This window comes from Watersipora subatra, chromosome 4 (assembly GCF_963576615.1).
Source record: "Watersipora subatra chromosome 4, tzWatSuba1.1, whole genome shotgun sequence".
NCBI lineage: Eukaryota > Metazoa > Bryozoa > Gymnolaemata > Cheilostomatida > Watersiporidae > Watersipora > Watersipora subatra.
The window spans coordinates 41,770,483-41,796,815 of record NC_088711.1 but is presented as its reverse complement, the minus strand read 5'-3'; the positions used below and the strand labels follow the sequence as shown (position 1 = coordinate 41,796,815).

Genomic DNA, 26,333 nt, shown 5'->3' with positions numbered 1-26,333 from the left:
CAAAAAAATAAGGAAACAGTAAAGGTGTTTAAATGTGAAATAATTAGCAAGTGATGGCTAGATATTCTGTTCTAAAAAAATACTTAATACTGATACAGTTAATACAAACTGAGAAAACAAAATGAAAATCTTAAAAATATTGAATTAATAATAACAATGAGTACATAGAAGTGTGTATAAAAAATGATTACTGTTGCTGTAGAAAGCTATCTATCAAAATTGCGAATGCAGCGATTCTGGTACAAACGTAAAACGAGATATGGAATTAAATACATCCCTGAAACGCGCGAAAGCAAACAATGTTTTTTGTCTAGCCAAGCAGAGAGAAAATGCGAATCAGGAATTTGTTAAAATGGAAGAAAAAAATGTGTAAGATAATACACAACACAAGTACTGTAAATTAATGATCTTTTGTGAAGAATGTGTGGAATTAACTCAACACTCGTTTGTTGAGCAAAGAAAACTGTGCATGTTAACATCCTATATCTATACTAAATTAAAAATATTCATACAAATGACAATTATTTAAATGAAATTGACTGAAGATAGTTGATTATCAAAAAAAATTGGTTTCAGTAAAAATTAGTAAAAAATTAACATGAAAACTGTAAATAAAGAAAAGAGGCAAAAGTTTGTACTAATTGAATGATTATTCTATAGAAGAAATTGAATAAGCTAAGAGCCAAGTGTGCTAGTATTTCACAAGCACTGAACAAGAATGTACCAAAAAATTGCAACTTGGGAAGGTCAACGAAACTTAGTGGTTAACTCCTGTGCCCTTCGCTTCCGGGGGTTCTGAGATCAAATCTTTTGCGAAGCTGAATTTACATTAGTACAGTTTTATCGCTGTAACTGGATAGACGAATGACCACAGACACTGAGATTTACACTATATATACATATAGATAAGTTAGTAAATGCACTTCACTAATATATACATGTATATATATATAATATAGAAATATATAAAAATATATAAACAAAAATATATATATGATATATATACAATAATATATATTATATATATATTATATATAAGTTGTATATATATACAACTATATATATGTTTATATATATATATAAAAAATTGTTTCCTCGCCCCGGATACCCCGTATGGGTGGTAAATTCTGCTCTAACTCAGGTCTCCTACCAGAGACCTGGGAGTTTGAGCACTCGCCTCAAGATCTTAGCTGTTCCCAATAGCGCACTTTTCTGCAACTCACCTGAGTTGATTGTTGTTGGTATTTGGGCAAGCCACATTTTATGCGCTGGTGTTATTGCGCCCAGTGCCCCAATGACTACTGGGATTACAGTTGTTCTTACATTCCAGCACTTTTCAATTTCTTCTCCAAGAGGGAGATATTTCTCTACCTTTTCTTTTTCTTTGCTGGCTATATTGTAGTCATTGGGTACTGCTATATCTATTATAGTAGCCCTCTTGTTTTCCTTGTCTACCACCACTATATCTGGTTGGTTTGCTAGGACATGCTTGTCAGTTTGGATGTAGAAGTCCCAGAGGATCTTAGCGCGGTCATTTTCATTCACCTTACCAGGAGCTTCCCACCAGTGTTGTGGTTTATTAAGGCCATACTCATCACATAGACTTCTATACACAATACCTGCGACATGATTATGCCGCTCAGTGTATGCGTTCCCTGCTAGCTGCCTGCATCCACTGATGATGTGTTGGATGGTCTCAGGTGCATCTTTGCACAGTCTGCATCTAGGATCGTCTCTAGTGTGATAGATTTTCGTTTGGAGTTGCCTTGTTGGGAGCACTTGCTCCTGGGCTGCCATGATTAGCGACTCTGTATTGGCCGTTAGGTTTCCTTTGTTCAGCCACATATATGTCTGGTGAAGATCGCCAACCTTAGATATTTGTTGGTGGTAAGCACCATGAAGAGGTTTCGTGTGCCAGTCAATTTCCTCATCATCAGGGCGTAGGTCCGTTGTAAGAGCAGTCGATTGAAATTCAGCTAGCAACTTATCTGAGATGGCCATGGAGGCTGCATATGCTTTGATGCTTTGCTCCTCCTCTTTCACTGTCTGCTGTACACTTTTGAGTCCCCTACCGCCATCTTTCCTATCAAGATACAATCTTGATAGGAATCTTGATATATATAATCTTTATATATATATATATATATATAGTTCTGGAAGGACATCTGGGAGAAAGAGACTACTCAAAACACCACTGCAAATTGGCTGAAGAGGATTAAAGAGAGCCATCAACACACTGTGGCTCAGCAACGACTCACCGTCAGCAAAGAGGACATCAAGTGCAGAGTGCAGAGTATGAAGAACTGGGCAGCACCTGGCCATGACATGATTCAAGCCTTCTGGTTGAAGAAATTGACATCACTTCACACTAGAATGGCTAAGCAGATGGAATGCCTAATAGAACAAGGTGACCATCCAGAATGGCTGACCAAAGGACGAACTGTACTTCTGATAAAAGATCCAAAGCAGGGGCCGATTCCCAAAAACTATCGACCAATAACTTGCTTGCCCACCACTTGGAAACTGCTCTCAGGAATAGTTGCAGACAAACTGGAAAAGCATATGAGTCACTATATGACCAGTGCTCAGAAAGGAATTGGGCGCAACACCCGAGGAGCCAAACATCAGTTACTGGTGGATCGGACGGTCTGTCAAGACAGCAGGAAAAGGCAAACCAATCTTGCCATGGCTTGGATTGACTACAAAAAGGCCTATGACTCAATTCCCCATAGTTGGATACTTGAGTGCCTCAGTATGTACAATGTTCACCCTGCTCTTGTGGCATTCATCAAGATGTCAATAACCAAATGGAAGACGGAACTGGAGGCTAATGGCAAAAAACTGGCGAGTGTCAAAATTAAGCGAGGCATCTATCAAGGTGACTCCTTATCACCACTGCTCTTCTGCATATGCCTAAACCCTCTAAGCAATATGCTGGAGGAGACTCAATATGGGTACCAGTTTAAGAGTGGCACCAAGATAAACCACCTCTTCTACATGGATGACATCAAGCTGTATGCTAACAAAGAAAGGGACATTGATTCGCTAATACACCTCACTCAGGTATACAGCAAGGACATCGGAATGACCTTCGGTATTGAGAAATGTGGAAGGCTAATTTTTAAGAAAGGCCATTCTATGCTCACAGATGGCCTAAGAATGCCAAATGGTACCATCAAAGATATAGAAGAAGGGTACAAGTACTTGGGGATTATGCAAAGCAACATCAACCATAAAGCCGAGGTACGTCACAAAGCCATTACCGAATACAAGAAACGCCTTCGGCAGGTCTTACGGAGCCAGCTCAATGCCAAGAACCAAGTCATGGCAATAAATACCTACGCACTGCCAGTAATAAGATATCCAGCAGGCATAATAAAGTGGACTGAGGAAGCCATCAAAGAAACAGATATAGCAACTCGTAAACTGCTGACCATGCATAGAGCACTCCACCCAAAATCTGATACTACTAGATTGTATCTTGATAGGAAAGATGGCTGTAGGGGACTCAAAAGTGTACAGCAGACAGTGAAAGAAGAGAAGCAAAGCATCAAAGCATATGCAGCCTCCATGGCCATCTCAGATAAGTTGCTAGCTGAATTTCAATCGGCTTCTCTTACAACGGACCTACGCCCTGATGATGAGGAAATTGACTGGCACACGAAACCTCTTCATGGTGCTTACCACCAACAAATATCTAAGGTTGGCGATCTTCACCAGACATATATGTGGCTGAACAAAGGAAACCTAACGGCCAATACAGAGTCGCTAATCATGGCAGCCCAGGAGCAAGTGCGCCCAACAAGGCAACTCCAAACAAAAATCTCTCACACTAGAGATGATCCTAGATGCAGACTGTGCAAAGATGCACCTGAGACCATCCAACACATCATCAGTAGATGCAAGCAGCTAGCAGGAAATGCATACACTGAGCGGCATAATCATGTCGCAGGTGTTGTGTATAGAAGTCTATGGGGCGAGTATGGCCTTAATAAACCACAACACTGGTGGGAAGCTCCTGGTAAGGTCAATGAAAATGATTGGGCTAAGATCCTCTGGGACTTCTACATCCGAACTGACAAGCATGTCCTAGCAAACCAACCAGATATAGTGGTGGTAGACAAGGAAAACAAGAGGGCTACTATAATAGATATAGCACTACCCAATGACTACAATATAGCCAGCAAAGAAAAAGAAAAGGTAGAGAAATATCTCCCTCTTGGAGAAGAGATTGAAAAATGCTGGAATGTAAGAACAACTGTAATCCCAAAAGTCATTGGGGCACTGGGCGCAATAACACCAGCGCATAAAATGTGGCTTGCCCAAATACTAACAACAATCAACTCAGGTGAGTTGCAGAAAAGTGCGCTATTGGGAACAGCTAAGATCTTGAGGCTAGTGCTCAAACTCCCAGGTCTCTGGTATAGGAGACCCGAGTTAGAGCAGAATTTACCACCCATAAGGGGTATCCGGGGTGAGGAAACAATGTATATATATATATATATATATATATATATATATATATATATATATATATATATAGAAAGACAACCATCTCCTGCGCGCGCTATTCATGCGACTACTAAAGAGGCTATTTGGAATGACTTACTAGATTTATGTTTGTACATGCCAAGTTGGAATTATAAAGTTTTATTCCTTTTGGGTAAAACGTTACTTCAAGACCGGCTAGCATATAATAAACTCTTATTCGACATCCAACTGCTAGCACTTGTTATGTCAGTCATTGTAGCATATAGCTAACTCTTATTCGACATCCAACTGCTAGTACCTGTTATGTCAGTCATTGTAGCATATAGTTAACTCTTATTCAACATCCAACTGCTAGCACCTGTTATGTCAGTCATTGTAGCATATAGTTAACTCTTATTCGAAATCTAACTGCTAGCACCTGTTATGTCAGTCATTGTAGCATACAGTTAATTAGAAGCCTAAACACCTGGAGTTAAGACAAAACATCTTAATCCTTTCGCGGGCAAAGCAACATTTTTGTCGCTTCGCGATACTCCTTCAGATGGGCAGAGCGACATCTTTGTCGCCATAGAAACATATTTCTTTTATTGTGGCTTTTGGTTAGCTAAATACTGTTTTTGGTTTACTTTTTTTATCGCTACAATATATTGGCTTCAGTTAGCATCAAAAAAAATTCTCTATTTGCACAAAACGATCATTTTTAGCAGTAATAAGTGAATAAAAATTGCGAAAAAAATTATAAAACCGTCTTGAATAAATTGTTAATTATTTTTTTCTTTTTGGTTCTGTTTTAGCCGTTATTTGCTGAAAGCTTCGAGAGTTTTATATTAGTTTGTCGTCATGACGACATCTAAGAAAACTCTCCGTGATTATTCTAATACAGCAAGTACTAGTACCGGAATTACTAAGAGAATCACAGCTGACTGTGACTTTTTAGATTTAGTAGCTAGAGATGACAATGAATCAGGTTCAAATTGTGATTGTAATTATTTTACATCTGGAAGTGATATTGATGAAAAAGCTGGTAGCAGTAATGATGATGATGTGGGTGAGGTGATGCCAGTGCCTAGAATATTTTTACTAATATAAAAAGAGATAAATCTCCTACCATTCATCAGTTTGTATTAGTGACTGGTCCAGTATTTACTCCAGTAGATCCTGTGTGATTGGTACAAAAAGACAAGAATAAGCACATGGTGCAAAGACTGTGATGTAGGCCTTTGTAAAGGAGAATGCTTTTGGATATATTATACAGAAATTGTGCATATTAAAGTGTACACTTGTATCATAAAAAGATATACAATATATATATATATATATATATATATATATATATATATATATTATATATATATATTTATCTTGGTAGATCTACATATATAAACATTTTTATGTTATACATTTTTATTCACTTGTAATATATAGATATACATGTATATATATGCATCTGGACTATACATGCATACATATGCATGTTTATACATAGATATATGCACACAATAACATACAAAAGAGTGTATAAACCTTTTAAAAGAAATTGATTTTCCGGAAATATAATTCGCCCAGGGGGGTCTGATATAGTCCTGAAAATCCGTTCGCGAAAGGGTTAAAGATGATTATTGCAGAATAGTGTTTCAGCTACACATTAGCCACAAACTGACACCTTATATTCAAACAGTTGATATATTCTAAATCTAACTTGATATAATCATGTTCCAGTACTGTCTTTAGACACAGTATTAGTCAAACTTTTGTTAATTTTCCTCAGAAATACTGACTATTGGTGATCTAATCGTTTATTTCCTTGTATGATCTAGCCCTTATCAACTTAGCTTTCATATCAATCATGAGATAAACGAACAATAGACAATTGTTGCATGAGAGATGATGCCCAATTTTCCACCAATAGTGTCAGTCGGAAGCATTGGTTTCCCATCATCCTATGAAACCTCAGTCTCAATGCTTTTGCTGAAAGAGAGCGAATGAGGAAGTTGTGCTTGTCACTAGTAAACATCATCATTGATGCGGCAGACTCTTCTAGACTGTTCTAGATTGTTCTACAGTGTTCTAGCTAGTCTATCAAGAGTTGAAGCAATCTCTGCATAACTAGTAACTAAAACTAAAGACTCCATGGCTATTGAGGTTAATAGATTTGCTCTGACTGCTACACTTGTTATTATCAATGTTGTATGCCTTGGATTGACTCTTACTTTAACCCAATGGCTTGCTGTCGTTCCTGTTATCACTTCAGCAGACGTGCAACTATTTCTCATACTCCTAACCATATCAGGCATGATCTGCATGTCTCTTATCCTCATTGGTAAGTAGCAAACATGTTTTTACTAAGGTTAGTAGTTGTTTAGTAGTCTCTGTAGATTTTAATCATACTCTATTATATTAACTAGAAATTCCCCTGCCATACATCCCACGACCAAAGTGATATTGGGGAAAAAGAAAGGGTACTGATGGTTGAGAAATGCAATATTAGCAGTCAAATGGCACTGCAGTGCAATAGGATAACTGCAATGGTAGCTGTAATGTACTGGGTGTGGGTGTTATTATATACAACAAATAGCAATAATGAAAGGAAAAGATTATATGTTTATATCTCTCCCCCTGCAATAGGAGAAATGCAATATTGGCCAATATTAGAAGTAAAATGCACTGATATTATTAGAATAACCAATACTATTAATATAGTAGTAATATAAAACCAATGCACAATTTTGTTTACGTTTCAAAACGTCATAGCTAACAATATCAAGAAGTTGTGATATTTATATAGATTTTTAGAAAATCTGTACTACGTAGTCATTGTTCTGTAGTCATCCAAACTTATAATTAATTATCGTAATAATCTCATAAGAACCGTTAGAAAAAATATCATCGTCATTTCCTTTACTTACACTGCGTTGGACATCAGTTGGAATACCAAAGTACTCAAAAGTGTCTAAAGTGTCAGTTACTTTGAAATTGGCAAAAATGAAACGATTTCAGTACTCCTACGTTAATTACAGAAACCTTCGGCAATTCGACAATGCTATAGACTGGTGAAATGTGCACGTTATTTTTTCGTCAAATTCGCACGACTTAATCGCTCTATTCTCTGTCGCTCGGCGTTTCAATTTCCGGTCTTAACTTAAGATACTGTCGACACTTTTCAAAGACTTGGTAATATATTTGAATAGGTTTATATGTGTTTTGTATCGTTATTATACTTAAACGACTCTACAAAACGATGGTTAAATTTGTTGATGAGATTTCGAGACGAGGGTTTGCGACACTGTTGATGAATAATTTTCGTAAGTTGTGTGCACATGCATTTATCATAAAAACTCTCAAACTTCGCTCCGCTCATTTGGGCGTGGGATAAATAAAAAATGTTTAACTAATGAACCACAGTCTAGATCTGCTATTGGTTTGCTAACTGAATTGTGTCGGCACATATATTCATCATAAGGCTCCTTTATTAATCTCTGTTATCACAAGTACACTCCAATAAACTGGGCTGTCTGCATGCTGATAAGATTTGTCTAGTAGGTGATAAACTCTTAAAGGAGTGCAGACTAAACTTGTAGCACCTTATTAACCTGACTATGAAAAAGCCTTGGTTTTAAGTATTCATAAAGCATCAAAAAGTTTGAAATTTGAACCCAAACTCTATCTTCCTCTTTCCTTACTCTCTCAGAGAAGAAAATAACTTGCTCTTCTGGAAGGCTGTCTGTGATACTATGAGCTATAGAAATGCTTATAATCACACTTATTCCTGTTTTAGATCTCGTAGAAAGACTATTTAAGTTATAATAAGGAAAACTTGTTACTCATCAGATTTTCATGCGTACATTGTTCAGGTGATTTTTATTTATATAACTAGCTGAATGTCCTGCATTGCACGGATAATAAAAATTGCTTATAAACGTTGCATTACCTACGTGGCTTTACCTGCTACATTACCTTTACACTACATTACCTGCAACTATTTATAAGCTGTTTTATTACCCATGCAACGTCTGGCATTCAACTAGTGAGACCATGAGGCTAGCTGGTAATCGTGGTATGTGTGATGCAATGTCATTATGCATATTTTAACTGATTTAATAAATATCCTCACTCCTATCAACTGTTGTGGTTAGTTGACGGTTTAGTTTAAAGGGTAAGCTGCCTTCAGGAGTGAAGGTTCTGAAATTGAATACTCAGCCAAGCAAATTTTTGTTACTAAAACAGACAGACGAACACACAGGCTGACAAACAGTCACACTTATATTTAAACTAGCTGTGCTACCCTGTGTTGCCCGGGTATTAAAAATCAGTTTACAAACGATGAAAGGTAATGAGAGTTGCCTGCCACTTGTTATTATCTTGGCACACTGCCAATTGATAATTTGAGCTAGCTTACTCATAAGAGCTACCGCTTCTCATGATGTTATGCCATCATTTTGCGTCGTGACGAAGAGCGGCGGCGTATTTGCTCCCATATAGCGACATATATCGCTCAACGAATTCATCAAGCTCCTGTGGCTGAGTTGGTAAGGCATCGGACTGGTGAACTGAAGCGTTTGAGATCAAGTCTTCTCAATCCGGATTCCTTATTCTAAAATTTTAATAGCTATAGCTAGACACACACAACGATGACAGATACACACACGATCAACTTTGTGAAATATATAGATCGACTAGGCGAATGCCCTCCATTGCACGGGTATTAAAAACAGGTTAAAAATATTGGCAGGTAATGCAGTTGCCAATGGCTAATTTGAGTAAGCTAGTATTGCTAAACTTACTAATATGAGCCATGAGAGCAAGCTTTGGTGATGTTGCGCTTAACGCAGAGTCGCTATGCAAAATTTAACTCAGATATTGACTCATTCACCCGATGCATTCTTTGCATCCTGTGCAGCATAATGGGCTAGCTTGCCGCCTTATGAACGGAAGGTCCTGGGGTCAAATCTTCTGCGCTACAGGTTTTTTATTGCTGGAATTTAATCACCATAGCTGGACAGACAAATGAAAAACTTTGAGATGTGTATATATAGATTAAGAAATGGTTTAATTGTAGGAATGGTGCGTCTAGAGAGAAGAGAGAATGGAGTACACGGAGTCTACCATTATGTTCCTTATGTTGGCCTCTATGTATTTGCAATTGGAGCTATAGTTTTAAACTTTCTAGAGATCGCTGCATGTATACAATGCACAGCAGATGTAGTAAACAATCACAGTCTGGTCATAACAAATGTGTTAACAAAGAAGTTAACTTATGACAACACTGTGTACATAATCCTTAATATATTCAAGACACTATCCATAATACTTCAGGTAAGTCGCATAGGGGACAAACTATAAGACATGCCCATATTAGGTAGGAGTTTGGTGTTCAAAATATTGAAAGACTCTTTAGACAGAAAGACTGTCTACCTGATTAACAACACGTTGATAATGAGAAAGGCTTGATAGTTAGATTAGCTTCTATGTTATCTCATTGACCTTTTGGCTATTTTCACCTTTTTTTTGGTATGTTAGAACCTTTTTATTGCCTATTTAATTTATTAGCCACAGTTTGTGAAATGATGAACTACTTGCTACATTTGCTAACAAACTAGGGTGACTTTAAAAGACTATCAACATGATTTTATAAAATGGTTCGTCTTATTAAATTTTTTTTATGTGAACCTAAAATTGTGCCTATCGTTCCTAGTATGATCTAATCTGAATATATTTGTAGTTGTCTTTCCTTGTAAGATTGAAAGGCAGTAGATCAACGTCTCGTAGTGACAAGCTCTGCATAATGACACTACTAGCATCTAATGCATCTATTTACATTTTCACCTTTTTCCAGGAAACTAAGGTATGTGGTAGGGACTGATACAGTTTGATAACATTGCAAATTTATATATATATAAGTTTACAATATGTATATATTGTAATATACATGTATATATGATATATATTAAAAATATATATGTATATTAGAATATGCACATATATTACAATATTTGCAATATATGTATAATAATGTATATAACATAACGTATGTACATACATGTATATATATAACATAATATATATATACATACAGTATATGTAGTTTACACTGTAAAGTAAAGTGCTCAATAATCGAGTCAATTAGAGCTGTGTATCAAGTTTATTAAAAACTACAGGTTAAAATCATTACTATACTAATATTAGTAGTAATGATTTTAACCTGTAGTTTTTAATAAACTTCATATATACATGTATATACATACATGTATATATATATATATTCTCAAAGTTGGTATGTGTGTTTGTTCAGCTTTAGCTATTAAAATCTTGGAATAAAGACACAGTATTGCAGATGATTTGATCATGGACCTTCCTATTCACCAGCCCAATTCCTTAACAGTTAAGCCACACAAGCTTAATGGATTTATTAGGGGAATATATGTTGTTATATGGGTGCAAATACGCTGCCGCTCTCCGTTACGGCGCAACCTCATTGAGAGCGGTAGCGTAATTTTATACGTGCTCAATTGTGAGAGCAAGTAGTTAGCTCTTATTAGTAAGCTTACTCAAATTAGCCATTGGCACCATGCCAGGCTAATAGCAAGTGGCAGTCAACTACATTACCTCTCATTGTTTATAAGCTGATTTTTAATACCCGTGCAATGCCGGGAATTCCGCTATTACATTATATATATATATAAATCTCAAAGTTTTCCGTCATCTGTCTGTTCAGATATCTGTCTGTGCAACTGTAGTTATTAAAAGCTTGGAATGAAAAGCTCGCTTCATGCTGGATTTGAAATCACGAAGACTTTTACCGCTGGTTTTTAAGCACGCATTTAACCACTGAGCTACACAGTTTTCAAAATTCTATTGCTCTTCTCATATACCGCTTTCTGTTTTTCCGATTTCACACGCTAAATGACGTATTAATTGATAAATTGCGCTCACGGGTTACAATTCCCCTGCTATAAAATATTTTTTGCCTGACTCTATGAAACACGATGCTTTTTTGTCCTACTAGGGTGAATTTGCTTTCCGCCATACAATAACAAATATTTCAATCATATATATCAACAACAATTTCTCTTGAACTTAAAGTTTGATGATTGTTGTACTGATTCAACGAAATAACAAAAATGACGATATGCTATGTTGCCGCTAAGCATTATCCATTATGGTAAAAATGAATTCACAAGCAGATGAGTGATAAAACTTTAGTTCAAAGCTTGAAGTTTACTAAAATACATACTAAAACTCCCTTCAAGTATGTGTTTAGTAAGCTAAATTCATTTTAAGGTTGACTTGCAACCAAATTCACATTACAGTTATTTGGTATCAAAAAGTTCACAATGTCTTACTCTGCTGTGTAGTAGGTGCAAAATATGTGGAAATGCGATTACAAGCTCTTAAAAGCTCAAAAACGAACAGTTAATTGCAGTCATCACGAAAATGCCGTAGATTGGAATCCCTTTCCAAAATGGCTCAAATGGGACGTAGTTTAACACTTCTGCTTACACTTTCACGGCTTCTGTTTACACTTTCATGCAACTTCATTCATCGAAAAATTTCATAAATATACTTCACGCATTCAATAAAACCATGTCTATTGTCCTTATGCATCTATTTCATCATCATTGTAATGCTGTCACTTTGAGCACTGATATCTCAAAACCTACCATAAAAATTTGTTTAATTTTTTAACCTTATCTCAAAGGATTGCATATTATCCTCTGATAAACATGAGGAGCCTGTTAGTCACCTGTGATAGTTAAAACGTTGCAGAAATTGTTTGCGCCATTTAGCAGGAAGTAAGGGTCACATGATCAGATTACCACTAGATGATTAGACCAAGCTGAAATGAAACTGTAAAGTAGCGAGCATCTATATTTGATAAGGTTTCTCCGGTAGAACCCGAAGTGTTTGTCATAAACTAGTGCCACAAAAAGTTTTATATTGAGCCTTTTGTGGGCCTTTAAATTTACGTGATAACAGCACGTGTCAAAACAATGACCACAATGTTTGAGTACGTCATTGTAATGAAAAGATTCCCAACTACGGCGTTTTCATGATGGATGCAATTAACTCTTTGTTTTTGAGCTTTTAAGAGCTTGTAATCACATTTCCACATATTTGGCATCTACAACACAATAGAGTAAGACATGGTGAATATTTTGATACCAAATAACTGTAATGTGAATTTTGCTGCAAGTCAACCTTTAAGATTACATAATATATGTTCTCATATTGTACATAAAATGTTGATAGCAACATTTTTAGGACAAGTTCCATGTGAAAGCGCAAGACCATTGCCTGAATGAAACAACCCTACTTCAAAACGCACTTGTAAAAGCTGAGCCCTACCTATATCCCTTTGAGATGGAGTTTTGTCTTATTGCTGCTGGAATGCTGTTTAGCATGTTAAGCGGTTGGCCAGATAATGGTGGGTAAACCAATGGCAGTGTTTGGCACAGCATGCATGTACATGTATGTATCTGATGACAAGGTTGGCTAGTTGCTGAGTTTGATGCTCTACTTAAAATTACATGGGTAGTGGTAAACTCTAAGTTCTAGTACCAAGTCAAAAAGCTTGTTACAACATTGTCATTGACAGACTACAATTCCTGATAACAAACAGGAATCAAATAGCATTTACTTCTAACTTCAACATTATGCTATCTAGCTATCAATTTCGCCTCTATGCCACCTAGCCCTCTATATTACCTTTATGCTGATTAGCTGTGAATATCACCTCTATGCTATCTAGCTGACAATATTCCTTCTACGCTATCTAGCTATCGATATCACATGTATGCTATCTTAGTGAATAAGTTTGTTGTGAATGAAACTGTTGTTGTTTGGTGAGATATTGTAATGGAAGGCGATAGGCCAAGGGGAGCCAGCATGACCGGCCGGCGATACTGAGGCCAGGAGGCCGACTCGAACCTTTTGAGCTGCCAGAGACTCAAATAGGCCCCGTTGGATTAAACCAATGAGGAACTGAGCCAGTCCTTAATCCGGCCAAAAGTACAGCTGACCGTCGGCCAGTAGGACAGTAAGACTAGTCAATGAGCTGGCAGAGAAGAAGACCGATCTGTGACCGAGCTAGCAGATGAAAAACCAATCTGCAATCGATCTGGCCGATAAACCACCAAGCTGCTAGCAAGCCAGCTCTAGAAGAACTGACCTGTTACTGAGTCGGTTTTCCCAGCAGAGGGCAAAGCCTATTCATACGCTTCATATATAAGGAGCCGTGATGAGCCAAGGAAGGCAGAGCACCTAGAGGTTTTACTTGATGCAGTTCAATTGTATGCGCACTCTTGAATGTATACATATACACTTCTGAAATATATATATTTGTTTTCTATTCTCAAAGTGGTTTGATTTTTTGTGGGGTAGTAAAGAAACACAGCAGTGTTCTTTACACTGGTGGCAGCAGTAGGACTTTGAATCTCTTGACTCCACAGAAACCAGCAGAACACTGAATGAGCAAACTGAGGCTACCCTAGCAGTAATAAGAGGAGAGACCTAGGGACAACAAGTATCTAGAGGTAAAATACCCTCCGAACTAGTGATAGCCTTCATAAGAGAAGGTGCTGAAATGGCCGACAGGCATGCTCGAAGTGTGGACAAAAGTACGGACCGTCTGGCCAGTGTGCTAGTAAAGTCGATGGTGGTATCCCAGGCTCAGCCCTAGCCCACCAGTTCAAGTCACCCCAGTATGACGACTCAAGAGGCATAGAGTACTTTATAATTCACTTCCAAAATGTAGACAAGGCAAATGGCTGAATGGTGGTAGCTAGCATTTTTCATCTCTAAGAGGTGCAAAATGGAGGAAAAAGCAAAACATGAAGTGCTGAAAGAAGAAGCAAAAATTGCAGATAGGCCGATGCCAGCCGATGTGGAGCACAGAAGCCATCAGAGCTTATAGAAGCCATCATAGAAGCCTAAGAGCTCAGTTCGGTTTCTAGCCTTGACAGGCTCAGTGTAAACCGAGGATCTTGCAGAAGGCCATAGCAACTACTTTTCAGGAGCATGCCATCTGGGCAGAGCTACTGGTCCGAGTGGCCTATGGCAACCTACTGGAATATTATCTCACGGGAACAATATTGCGGATGAGATGTTCTTCAGTACACTGAACAACCCTGGCCTGCAAAGGCATGTGTTGGTTTGCCAACCTCTACAGTGACCTATGCAGTCGGAACTGGTACTGAATTTTTTCAGATCTGGTCTAGGGAGCATCAATAGACTGCAATCTAGTCTGTGAAGGAGAGACCAGCCGTGCATGCGACAATTGTTCAAGACCAGACCGTCAGACAGCTTGCACTTCTGGCCCAACAGCTGACCAAGCAGCTCTGGCAGCTGTAGGAAGAATGACATGGCCCATTGTTGGAGTTTTCGGGGCCAGAGACACATTCAGAGAGACAGCCTTGTCAAAAAGCAGTTGAAACGGGGAAATGGTCAAAGGCCACATCAGTAATGCTGAGTGCTGGTTGCATCAAGGCTCCAACTGTTCAAGCCTTAGAAAAAGAGGTTTAACACTGGCCAAGCTGAATGCTAATGAAGAAGGCTTCAAAAAATGATCAGAGAGTGATTCCAAGATTATCTGTCATGCCCACTCAGAACGGGGAGGTGACGCAAAAGTTTCCTGACATATTCATTAGAGATGAGGAGGCGACATGAAAGTATTCTGCTCTAAATACCTGGAACTACCAAGAAACTTCAGAGAAGCTGGAGTCTGGATGCCTAAATCTTAGCGACACCATTCTAGAGAGACCAGGCCTGCAACTCATCAGAAGTTTGCCTTCAAAGTAGCCTGTCTTGACAAACTGTTGTTTTTGCGGAGTTGTTCCCCCATCGAGCGAGCGAGCAACACAACAGGTTGTCACAAGACGTACTGCACCTGATGCATCAGCTGCACTTATAGGGAGTTGTTCTCTTCCGTCTATGCGGCTTGGTTGTGATGTCATGTCGGTCACTCCATTGGTAATCATAATGAAATTCGCGCAAAATTTTATGTAGAAAAAACTAAGAATATAACGTTTAACTAGCGACCAGTCTCTGCGGTAAACTTTAGTAGAACTTGAGAACTTAAGCAACAACAGCGACTAAACATGTCGTTATTTGTGCGCTTAGTCAGTTTTATTTCTATTTTTGTATCAGTCAGTTTTATTTGTTCTTCTGGATTTTATTTTCAATTTATTTTATTTTTAAGTTTTACTAAAGTTTAAAACAGAGACTGGTCTTTGGTTAAACGTTGTAATCTTATTTCTTTCCACATAAATTTTTTGCGCGACATCCGTTATGATTACCAATGGAGCGACCGCCATAACATCGCAACCAAGCCGCATAGACGGAAGAGAACAACTCCCTTTTAGTGCAGCTGACGCATCAAGTGCAGTACATCTTGTGACAAGCTGTTGTGTTACTCGCCCGCTCGATGGAGGGACAACTCCGCAAAAACAACAGTTTGTCAAGACAGGCTACCTTCAAAGTGGCGGACGAGTATAACTGGAGTGGCTCAGAACCTGGTCACGTGACGGGGGAATTTTCTGTTTTTGTCACATGTCTTGCACATGCCAAATATAAGATAAGATATTATGCAAAAATGTGCATAAATAGTTGCAGAATCTTGCATAAGATTATTGTACACAGAGAGGTATTTAAAAAAATGTATAGAAAAATAGAGAAATTTAGTAAAAAAATATAAATCTCGAAAAAATTGGTAAGATTTGGCATGAGATATTTCCAATTTCATGACTAAATGAATAAGTATTACAGAAAAAGACAAATAAACAAATATGAAGATTAGTGCCCAAACCAAAAATGTTATTAAACTACTAGATAGGACACCCTGTACAAAAGCTTCATAAGGCTTGTTATTCCACCGTCCCGTGACCAGGTTCTGAGCCACTCCAGTTATACTCGTCCCAAAGTGGCAGAGCCAGTTTATACCGCACCCCACTTCCGAGCCAAGTTAATACACCAGATGTCTGCTCCAGGGGATTCAGGAGTGTTCAGTGCCAGATATCTTGTTTCTCGAGGAAAGGGGATGCCAAGCCTATCAGAGCACAGGCTCTGAACCAGTCCCATTCTTCAAATTTCTTCTTCCCAGAGAAGTTGCAGGGGTGGTCTATCCTGTTTCTGTTTGGCACTGTGGTTTCGAGTTTAATACTAGTGCGACCATGAACTCACTGAGTAAACAAGTACATGTATTTGACAGATTCCCTCAGGGCATGAAAGACATGCTCAAGGAGAGTGACACAAATGGTCTCTTAACCCATGGGACACAGCTGCCATGCTAAAGTTGTATGGTTGCCAGTATGACTCTAAGATGCGAAGACCAAGGAGGTTTTTGTAGTTAGCCATATCAGTGAAGATACCATTTTGAGGATGCTATTCTTGGTGGCTCATCGATGTGATATAGAGTTTCAGCAGCCCATGGTCTCTGTCGACGAGGAACCATTGACCTGCATGAATAGACATGGGTGGCTGTTACTTACCAAGTTGCAGGTGGTGAGAGACATGGTGGTACTAGCCAAGTCTGAAATGGCTGTTCTGTGGGCTGGCAGAGAGCTGCCCATAGGGTCTTCCTACTGTGGTAGAATCTTTGAAGTGGAGCACTTCATTTAACTGAAGAAGGGGCCCTGGCTTATAATTCAATCTCCTCACTGGCTCAGACTGGAAGAGGTTGAGGCGGAATGCCAGCTGCAGAATCTCTTCAGTAAGGGGCTGATTGAGCCTGCTATAAGCGCCCAGAGTTCTCTGTTTGTTGGTTTGTTTTGTGTTTAGTTATAGTAATTAAAATATGCACACTTGAATTAATAGAAATAAAAATACGTTTCACACTAGAATGGAACTGAATAGAATAGAACTAGAATAGAACTAGAATAGGCCCGTAACCACTACGTTACGCGACCGCTTTGCTATACTATTGAATAATTGTGGATATACTTATTACATCTGCCAATCTTCAATGGCTCATAAGACTGCCATTGTACTAGAAGAAAAATTCGGGCCGAGATGTTTCCAAAATTCTATAAATACATGTATATGTATCTATAGCATAAACTTATGGCACACAAAGAAATAAACAAACATCTTCATTTAAAATTTGGAGTGGTAAATATGGTATATATTAATTACCAAAAACATTTTCTGTACAAAACCTTTTTATGACTCATACTACACCGGGTGTTCAGCTTGTAATAAAAAATTCTCTGCTGCATATATACTTTGGTGTCTATCTCTCTGTTACTAATACTTTCCAATTAAACTTTTTTATTGGACAGACAATGAGTCGAGAGAAAGTTCTGGAGACCAACCATCACCAGAAGATTCTGAGACTAACACGAATGAAGAAAGACAATCTGAAGATTCTAATAGGTAAGTGGTTAATCATTGAGTCGCGTATAGTAAAGGATCAGCAGTGAGTGGCCCTTTACTTCTCCATTCAGAATCAGCAACTTGTTTGAGTAGTGTGAAAATATATTTGCATATAGGGTATATTTTATAAAGGAGAGCATGCAATATTCAACGACAATCCAACTCTAAGGCTGTCTGTGCTCCGGCTCTTTTGGGCTTGGCCGCTGTCTTTTATACTTTACGCTTCACCTACTTTGTTTTGAGAGCCGGTTGTTTTCTCTAGAGATGGTCAGCGTCCAGCTAGTTGCACTTTTGGTCAGGCCGTTCAACCCTCCTCTTGACCTGATGGAACCGAGCTGTCTCTCGTTTTGCATGGCAGGGCTAGGCCACTTTCCTATCAGTCGAGAAAGGCTGTGGCCGGCCGGTGTTTTGGGAGACCAGCCAAGATAGTGGTGGACTAGCTTCATTTAAAATACAATGTAATGCTGGCCGCATATAAATTAAATTAATTTAGTTCTCAATTGGCTCAATAGTTGTCAGTTATTCTACTAGGCTCCTAGACACTCTCAGAACAGTATATAACGTGTGTATCGGATCAAGAGAACAAGAAGGTCTTTATTTCTATACAATGTGTTTTATTACTGATTCTTGGTAGAAAGTGGCATGTTAAAATATTTAGGTTTAACATCTGAAAAGTTGAGTAACAATTTAAAATGCGATGCAATTGAAAAACAAGAACAGCAAAATAAGTTATATCAAAAAAAGGTTATGCGGTAATTGTAATAATAATATAATTAGGATCAACTATGAAAATATAATGCAAGTTAATATATTTTATTAAATGATAAATAAATCCATCTTTGTTAGCTGATGAAGTTAAAATGGTAAATGAAAACAGTTGTGGAAATCTTATAGGATATAAATGCTGCAGTACTGTGAAAGTACTAACTTTTACAGTACTAATACTAGTACTAACTAGTTTGAGTGCTAACACTTCAAAAGGAAAGCTTCAGTAGGTTATACATGAATAGCTCATCAATAAGTAGTGTAACAGGAGATAATGCACTAATACGTAGTGCAGCAACAAGCAAGCAGTACATCAGTAGATAGTGCATCAATATGTAATGCATCAATGAGGAACGCATTAGTAGATAATGCATCAATCTGCAGCGTGTCAACATGCAATACATCATTAGGTAGTGCATCAATAGGCAGTGCATTAGTAGCTAGTTCATTAATAAGTAGGGCAACAGGATATAATGCATTAATATGTGCAGCAACAAGCAGTGCATCAGTAGATAGTGCTTTAATAGGCAGTGCACCAGTAGATAATGCATATATAGATAGTGCAGCAGTAGATAGTGCATCAATATATAGAGCATCACTAAGCAGTGCATTAGTAGATAGTGTGTCCATATGTAGTGTGTGAACATGTGGTACATCATTAGGTCATGCATCAATAGGTATTGCATGAATAAATAGTGCATTAATAAGTATTGCATCAATATGTAGTGCATCAACATGCAGTACATCATTAAGTCATGCATCAATAGGTTATGCATGAGTAAATAGAGCATTAATAAGTATTGCATCAATATGTAGTGCATCAACATGCAGTACATCATTAGGTCGTGCTTCAATAGGTATTGCATGAGTAAATAATGCATTGATAAGTATTGCATCAATATGTAGTGCATCAACATGCAGTACATCATTAGGTAGTCATTAGGTAATTCTGAGTAACAAATTCTTGGAATTGTTGAGCTTCAATCTGAGTATTTTCCTATTCTTATCAGACTGAATAAAGTCTCCAACCTTAAACTCTATATTTGTAATTCTAATAATAGTCACTCAGATGACCACGAAGATGATGCTCCACTTATCACAGGAGAAGACGATTTCAACAGAGATGGTGTCATGCATCACAACGCCATTTATCCATTAAACCAAGACACACAAATGAAACCTTGTGTCTTAGCTTTTAATCTTGCAATCGTCTGCTCGCTCATACTGATTCTCCTAGAAGCGTTACGATACCTTCCTGATTTGCACCAAAGTCTGGAGTTGTCATTCTACATTGTTAGACTAGTCTATTACATTGTGTTACTGATGGCAAGTGCAGCTGGTGCCTATATAATGAGTAAAAAGAGGACACTAGAGGTAAGGTGCTTGTATATTGCAGTAATTGTTGTTTGTTAATAAAATTCGACAGCACAATGTAGCCTGAATTATTGTTTCTAGCTATCTGGTTGGTAGCTGCAGTAGTAGTAGCAGTAGAAATAATAGTAGCAGTAATAGAAGTAATAGTAGTACATAGTAGTAGGAGTAGCAGTAAAGGTAGTATTAGTAATAGTAGTAGTGGTAGGAGTAATAGTAGTAGTAATAATAGTAGTAGTAATAATAGTAGTAGTAATAATAGTAGTAATAGTAGCCGTAGGGGCAGTAATAGCTGTAAAGAGATACACTAGTTTCTCCAGTGTGCTTCTAATACGGCAATACCTCTACAGATAAAATTATTGATTATTGAAGTATTTGACAGTATTTTATTTTTCATAAATCCAAGCAAATGTTTACTTGTAGTTAAGGGGGGGGTACATACTGTGTTTTATACACTTGACTACCGCTATATACTTTTTATTAGCTATAAATAAATATTATATCTTGAAATGTGTATTTAAAATGGAACACCTGTCTTCTACAGGGTATGCGACTTCATCCGGAAACAATTCTTCTACTAGGAGCAGCTACAGGAGAATTCATTTACTTATATTTTGGACTACTTACTTCATCGGCAGCATTTGATGAAGACTTGACTAACATGATCATAAACATCTCAAAGGAGTCCAACTCATCTTATACAGATGAAACCAAGGAGACACTTAAGAATACTTGCAAAATTTCATTGTTTAGCAATAGCATTGACATTTTCCAAATAGCTTTTCAAACATTCCTTTTGATACTAGCTGAAGGTAGAGAAAGGCATCGCATTACTTGGAGAAATCATGAATCGACGCAAAAACATTTTCTTAAGGAAATCTTATGGTACTTATGTGTATGTAATTTTTTTAAGTGGGTAACTGACAGCTTCATAGAAGGTCACTTCCTGAAAACAAGCGAAGTAAACAGGTTAGTTTTTGGAGAACCAGCGTGGACCGGCATCACCCAAAGTACATACCCTCTGGTACTTTTTTATAGATTCCATTCGGTTCATATGATATTAGGAACAATGGACACCATTTTTTAGTAAATTCTTATAACAATTAACAGGGTGGTTATATATGCTATACTAGTATACAGTATATGGAGGGGCAAAAGCTGGATACTTCTAGACATACTCTTGCACAATGACTGTATCAAATATGAACATTTTGTTTTGCTACCATGCCAACACTCGAGCTCGGTGTTATTGGCAGCATACATGTAGTTAATAACTGGTTGACAAAGTATTGTATTCATAATACATAATGGATTGCAAAGGCAATTAAATATGTTTGCCAGATATACTGTAGCTATATTTGTTAACCAGCGACTGACTACACAGGTATATATTTCTATTGATGCGTGTTCTTCCTGCTGGGCATACGTTTTTTATAGCATTAATACATAGTTAGATCTATAATGTTTATGTGATTGGTGTGTTTTGGCATCCCTTGTACCTCATTGGTTAATCTTTTTACCAATGAGAATATTTAATAAAGAATAAAATTGGGAGGAATCAAATAACAAAACAAGGGTTAATGAATTTTATTGTAATTGCTGACACATATTTTAAGTATTGGTTATGTCTGACCAACCGAGTGTTGAAATGAGTCAGAGTTGTCACCTCTTGTACAAGTAGCATTTATGTAACCAACTAATATCTAAGAATGTTTAATTGTCTCGTTTCAGTGTTCCAACCTCAATTGTAAGTGTAAATAGAAATTATGGAGAATATTATAGTAGCTAGCAGTGGTTTGATTTTTCATTCACAGTATTCTACTATTGTACACTTGTCAATATGGTACCGACAATGGGTGCGGAGATTCCTGATAATTGTAAAACCATTACCTTTGTTCTACAAAATATCAGTGTATCTATGATGATGAAGTTATCTTCCCATTACTTAGATTTCTTATCCTTCATATAAACGTTTTTATTTCTACAACATCTGTTGTTGTCTATTGTTTGAGCTTTTCTTCATGTTTGTCCCGCAACAACACAGATATGTTAACATGTTATGGAAAGCTTTCTGAAGCACCCAGGAAGTGAAAGAAGAGTCTGTGTAACTAAGAAGAGTCAGTATCACTCATGACATCACTGCTGACTCACCCTCAGGTGTATGCACTGCTTATTGTGATTAATAAACACCTTTTCTATTAGTCCTGTAAGGTTGACTTCGAAATAAGTTTATAGGAATAGCTACAAACCTGGAGATGTCAGTTACACAATAGTAAATCAATATTGCATGAAATATATATTTATTGTTTAAAATTGAACAAAATTATTATAATAAAATTAATTAGAACCGAAACAAGAAGTAAATAAACGGATAAATCTGTGTTTTCTGTCCATTTCTGACTTTTTCTCGGCGGATTGAGTCACTGATAGCTCACCGTTGCTACCTGTATGATTGAACTCGACAGCGCTGTCAGTAACACAGCTAGCTGCTGACCAAACAGCTTCGATATCGTTAGAGTTCTCAGTGTCCTCTGTTTGATCTTTATGTAACTTGTCTCTACTTCTCAGTTCTTTCTCAGGCAGGTCTTGTATCCTGTTTCCTGTCTCATTTTTCTGTAGGGAGAAGTTAGTCATGGCACATGAAGCTGTAATACAATGGTAACCTTGTTTATCTATGACTCACTTATTATTTTTTCAACCTAATAAAGTTATGCTCAGTATGCCATAGATTTAATTTAGTAAGCACAAGGTTCTACGTTTACTAATAGCCTCTGCTTTTCTTTAATAAGACAATTCAATGCATGAAGTGTTTATGCCTTTTTATACAGCTGTTTCATTTGCTACTCTATGGCATGTCTCATAGCCACAAAGCTGTACATTTGGTTAAACAACTTTATTATTATTCACGGCTGTTTTCTAATCATTTTAAAGAAAAAATAATCCAATATTACCTTCTTTTTACATCAAAATTGGATAAAAGTTTCCTTTTTATTTGATTGCAGTTTATTTGTGTTACTCATGTCCATTTTTATTTAAAACTTACTTTTATGATCAGTAGCCTTTATTTCCTCAACTTCTTCAACCTCCTCGACATCTCCGATTTCTTCGACCTCTTCAATTAGGGGTAATGAAGGGAGAAACCTTTTAGTTTGTGGACGTGAGACAAACTCTACTCGATGTAAACTGAGTTGTACTTTGAATCTTTGAGTTTCCTTCTCTTGATCATAACTGTATCTAAATAATAAAATTAATTATATCAATACCAGAGTTGTAGAGCTTTCATCTGAACTGATAGAGGAGTTGTCTTACCATTTTAAACAATACCATCACGTAGGTAACATACAATATTTACTAAGTGATTAGATGTTCTACTAGTATCTTACCATTTACCTATTTTAGCTGACATTCACTGTCATATATAACAGTACTAATAGATCGGTGTGCTGCCTAAGTTTTTTTCACAATATCTTGGTGGTGATGTCATACGGAAGGTCAGCAGCGCACAACAGAGATTACTACACAGGTGGTAGCTGTTACAAAGCAAATTATATCACATTTTAAGGCCAAAAGTACATAGTTTCTAGATTCAGATATCAATATAACCATAATACTGCGTACACAAAATGTTTATGACCTATCAATGTAACTGTAATATTGCGCATGCACAACATTTTTATGACCTATTTCAACGTCACAACCAATAGCTCACAAATAATATTTGTCTAAACCTTGTAAAGATTTATTAGTATATGATTAAATTAAAATAAACATCTAATCATATGAGAGACTCGGTGTAATGTACCATAGCAGTAGTCATTAATACTCACCATTACAATAGTAGTATATCTTCAAATACCTACTACCACATTCCATTTATTTTCCTTTGTGTATTGCTTAACTCACCTCAGCATGAGAATTATTGGCGAGCAGACAATTCCAATTAAACATACATGTCCTATCAAGCTGATAGCCCCAGCAGTGACAGAGAAAGGCATTATCAAAATACAAAATATTATGCAACAAAGCAGATCCATGAGAGCAGCGAAGTAACCCATCTTCACAGTAGTATGCTAAAATCTTCAGGGAGTTTGATTGTTGGCACAAAGTCATAACGCCATAGTTGATTGTTGGCAAATTCAAATTTATGCTCCACATTCATACACATGTACATGCTACTTTTTTAATTGAGAGACTAGCTACATGTCCTGTTTAAAGGATAAAGCATTTAGAGTGAAGAATTTTAAAATAATTTAAATCACACATATAAAAATGTTTTAAATGTGTGATTCAAAACAGAAGTAATACAATTCAAGGACTGAATTATATTGATTGGTTTAGACTGACAAATATCTGTCAATCAAAGCAATGAGAATATGAATTTTTGTAGCTTGGGAACCTTCAACATCAGGATTCGAGAATTTGATTTTAAGATAAGATAACTCTGAAGTCGGAAACAAGTTCACTTCAAAGGGTGTCATCTCGCAGCCTTTCAAAGCTTTAGCCTGGTTAATTTATGGCTAGTGCAATGAATAAATATTTTAAAACTATGTTAAATTTCATTTCATTTTCAGAAAATGTCATTCTATGAAACTGTCAGTTACTACTTAAAAGTTATATACACAGAAGTACTACGAGATTAATTATTTTTAAACTACGTTAAATTAAGTTTCATTTATTTTCAGAAAATGCGCATGTTTTTGAAGCTAGAGTAGTCTGTGTGTTTGTTAAGCTATTTTTCTTTTCCCATTAAAATGCAGCGATTTTTCATCCTTGTGTGCCACTCCCAGCTCACTGCCTGCCACTCCCAGCTCACTGCCTGCCACTCCCAGCTCACTGCCTGCCACTCCCAGCTCACTGCCTGCCACTCCCAGCTCACTGCCTGCCACTCCCAGCTCACTGCCTGCCACTCCCAGCTCACTGCCTGCCACTCCCAGCTCACTGCCTGCCACTCCCAGCTCACTGCCTGCCACTCCCAGCTCACTGCCTGCCACTCCCAGCTCACTGCCTGCCACTCCCAGCTCACTGCCTGCCACTCCCAGCTCACTGCCTGCCACTCCCAGCTCACTGCCTGCCACTCCCAGCTCACTGCCTGCCACTCCCAGCTCACTGCCTGCCACTCCCAGCTCACTGCCTGCCACTCCCAGCTCACTGCCTGCCACTCCCAGCTCACTGCCTGCCAACTGGACGCTGCACTTCAATTAGCTAAACTAATAAACTATTGGGCACATGGAACCTTCATCAATCAGTTCTATGGTGTATTTTTAGCAATTTTCATGCTTGATAAGAAAATAAAGTTCAATTCAATTAATAAAACAATGAAATTTTTTTGGTATTCCAAAGTGTCTGTTGGATTTCATAGGATGAGTTGGACTCCTTTGATATGTTTATGATCATGTTAGTGGGTCTTCATCAAATGCTGCTGTGATGAGAGCCGTGCAAAATATAAGTACGGGAATTCTCCTGTAGCTGCTCTTAGTAGAAGAACTGTCTCAAGATGAAATCTCATACCTTGTAGAAGATAGGCTGTACCATCTTAAATTCACATTTCAAGTAATGTTGTTTGTGTAATATATAGCTAACAACAAGCATATAGCGGTAGTCAAGTGTATAAAAAGCTGCATGTAGCAATTACCAATTATATGCCACACTTGCCATCAGTAATACAATGTAATAGATCAGTCTTATAATGTAGAATGACAACTCCAGATTTTAGTGCAAATCAGGAGGGTATTGTAACGCTTTTAGGAGAATCAGTATGATCACACGGGCAATTGCAAGATTAGAAGCAAACACAAGGTTTCATTTGTGTATCCTAGTCTAATTGATGACTGGTGTACATGCATCTCTTTATCACAGGCTGTTTACTACCGCCAAGGCTACGCTGTTAGATATATAGTGATAATGAAACAGTAGAGTAGTCAGACATTATCATTCTTTTTATGAATGTATTTGAAGATTTCTATTGGTTATTTTAGTTAAAGTTTATTCTATTTTTGCATCCAACAAAGTTTTACACTCATTAACATAATAAAATTATTGTATTATATTAGTAATATAATCAGGTTATTTTCAATTTTCGTCTAAACTCCATAAAATTGATTTATTTGAAACATAATGCAGGAAGCACCGAGCTCAATCCTCTATCTAATTTTAATTAATTCATTTATATTTTTTCATTTGTATTTTGGGCTTTTTACTGTAGAAAAGGTTTTAGAATGAAAAGAAAACTAGAAATTTATAAATCCAAAATTAATAAAAGTGTCACTACTTGATTTATATAGTTTTCATAATATAGCATCTATTAATGCACAGAAACTGTTTATGATCTGCGATATAAGTTT

The 26,333-nt window shown here is 37.2% G+C and overlaps 1 protein-coding gene across 2 annotated transcripts; it reads left to right on the top strand.

Moving 5' to 3' along the window:
- Positions 1-6,613: 6,613 nt before the first annotated feature.
- LOC137394576 (proton channel OTOP3-like) lies at positions 6,614-21,542 on the top strand. Of its 2 annotated transcripts, XM_068081306.1 has the most exons (7): positions 6,614-6,811; positions 9,548-9,804; positions 10,211-10,333; positions 12,751-12,913; positions 17,763-17,856; positions 19,683-19,995; positions 20,537-21,542. In XM_068081306.1, the coding sequence occupies exons 1-7, from the start codon at positions 6,622-6,624 to the stop codon at positions 21,077-21,079; spliced, it is 1,683 nt and encodes a 560-aa protein (XP_067937407.1). In that variant the 5' UTR covers positions 6,614-6,621; the 3' UTR covers positions 21,080-21,542. The 2 variants fall into 2 exon arrangements, with proteins under 2 accessions (XP_067937407.1, XP_067937409.1); XM_068081308.1 differs by lacking the exon at positions 19,683-19,995 and having other exon boundaries at positions 20,537-20,703.
- The last annotated feature ends 4,791 nt before the right edge of the window (positions 21,543-26,333 follow it).

Excerpts from the sequence above, each read along its gene's own strand:
- LOC137394576 (XM_068081306.1), top strand. The coding sequence starts at position 6,622 with ATGGCTATTGAGGTTAATAGATTTGCTCTGACTGCTACACTTGTTATT. Across the intron at positions 12,914-17,762 it reads AAGCGGTTGGCCAGATAATG|ACAATGAGTCGAGAGAAAGT; the intron begins GTGGGTAAACCA and ends TTTATTGGACAG. Across the intron at positions 19,996-20,536 it reads GTAAAAAGAGGACACTAGAG|GGTATGCGACTTCATCCGGA; the intron begins GTAAGGTGCTTG and ends TGTCTTCTACAG.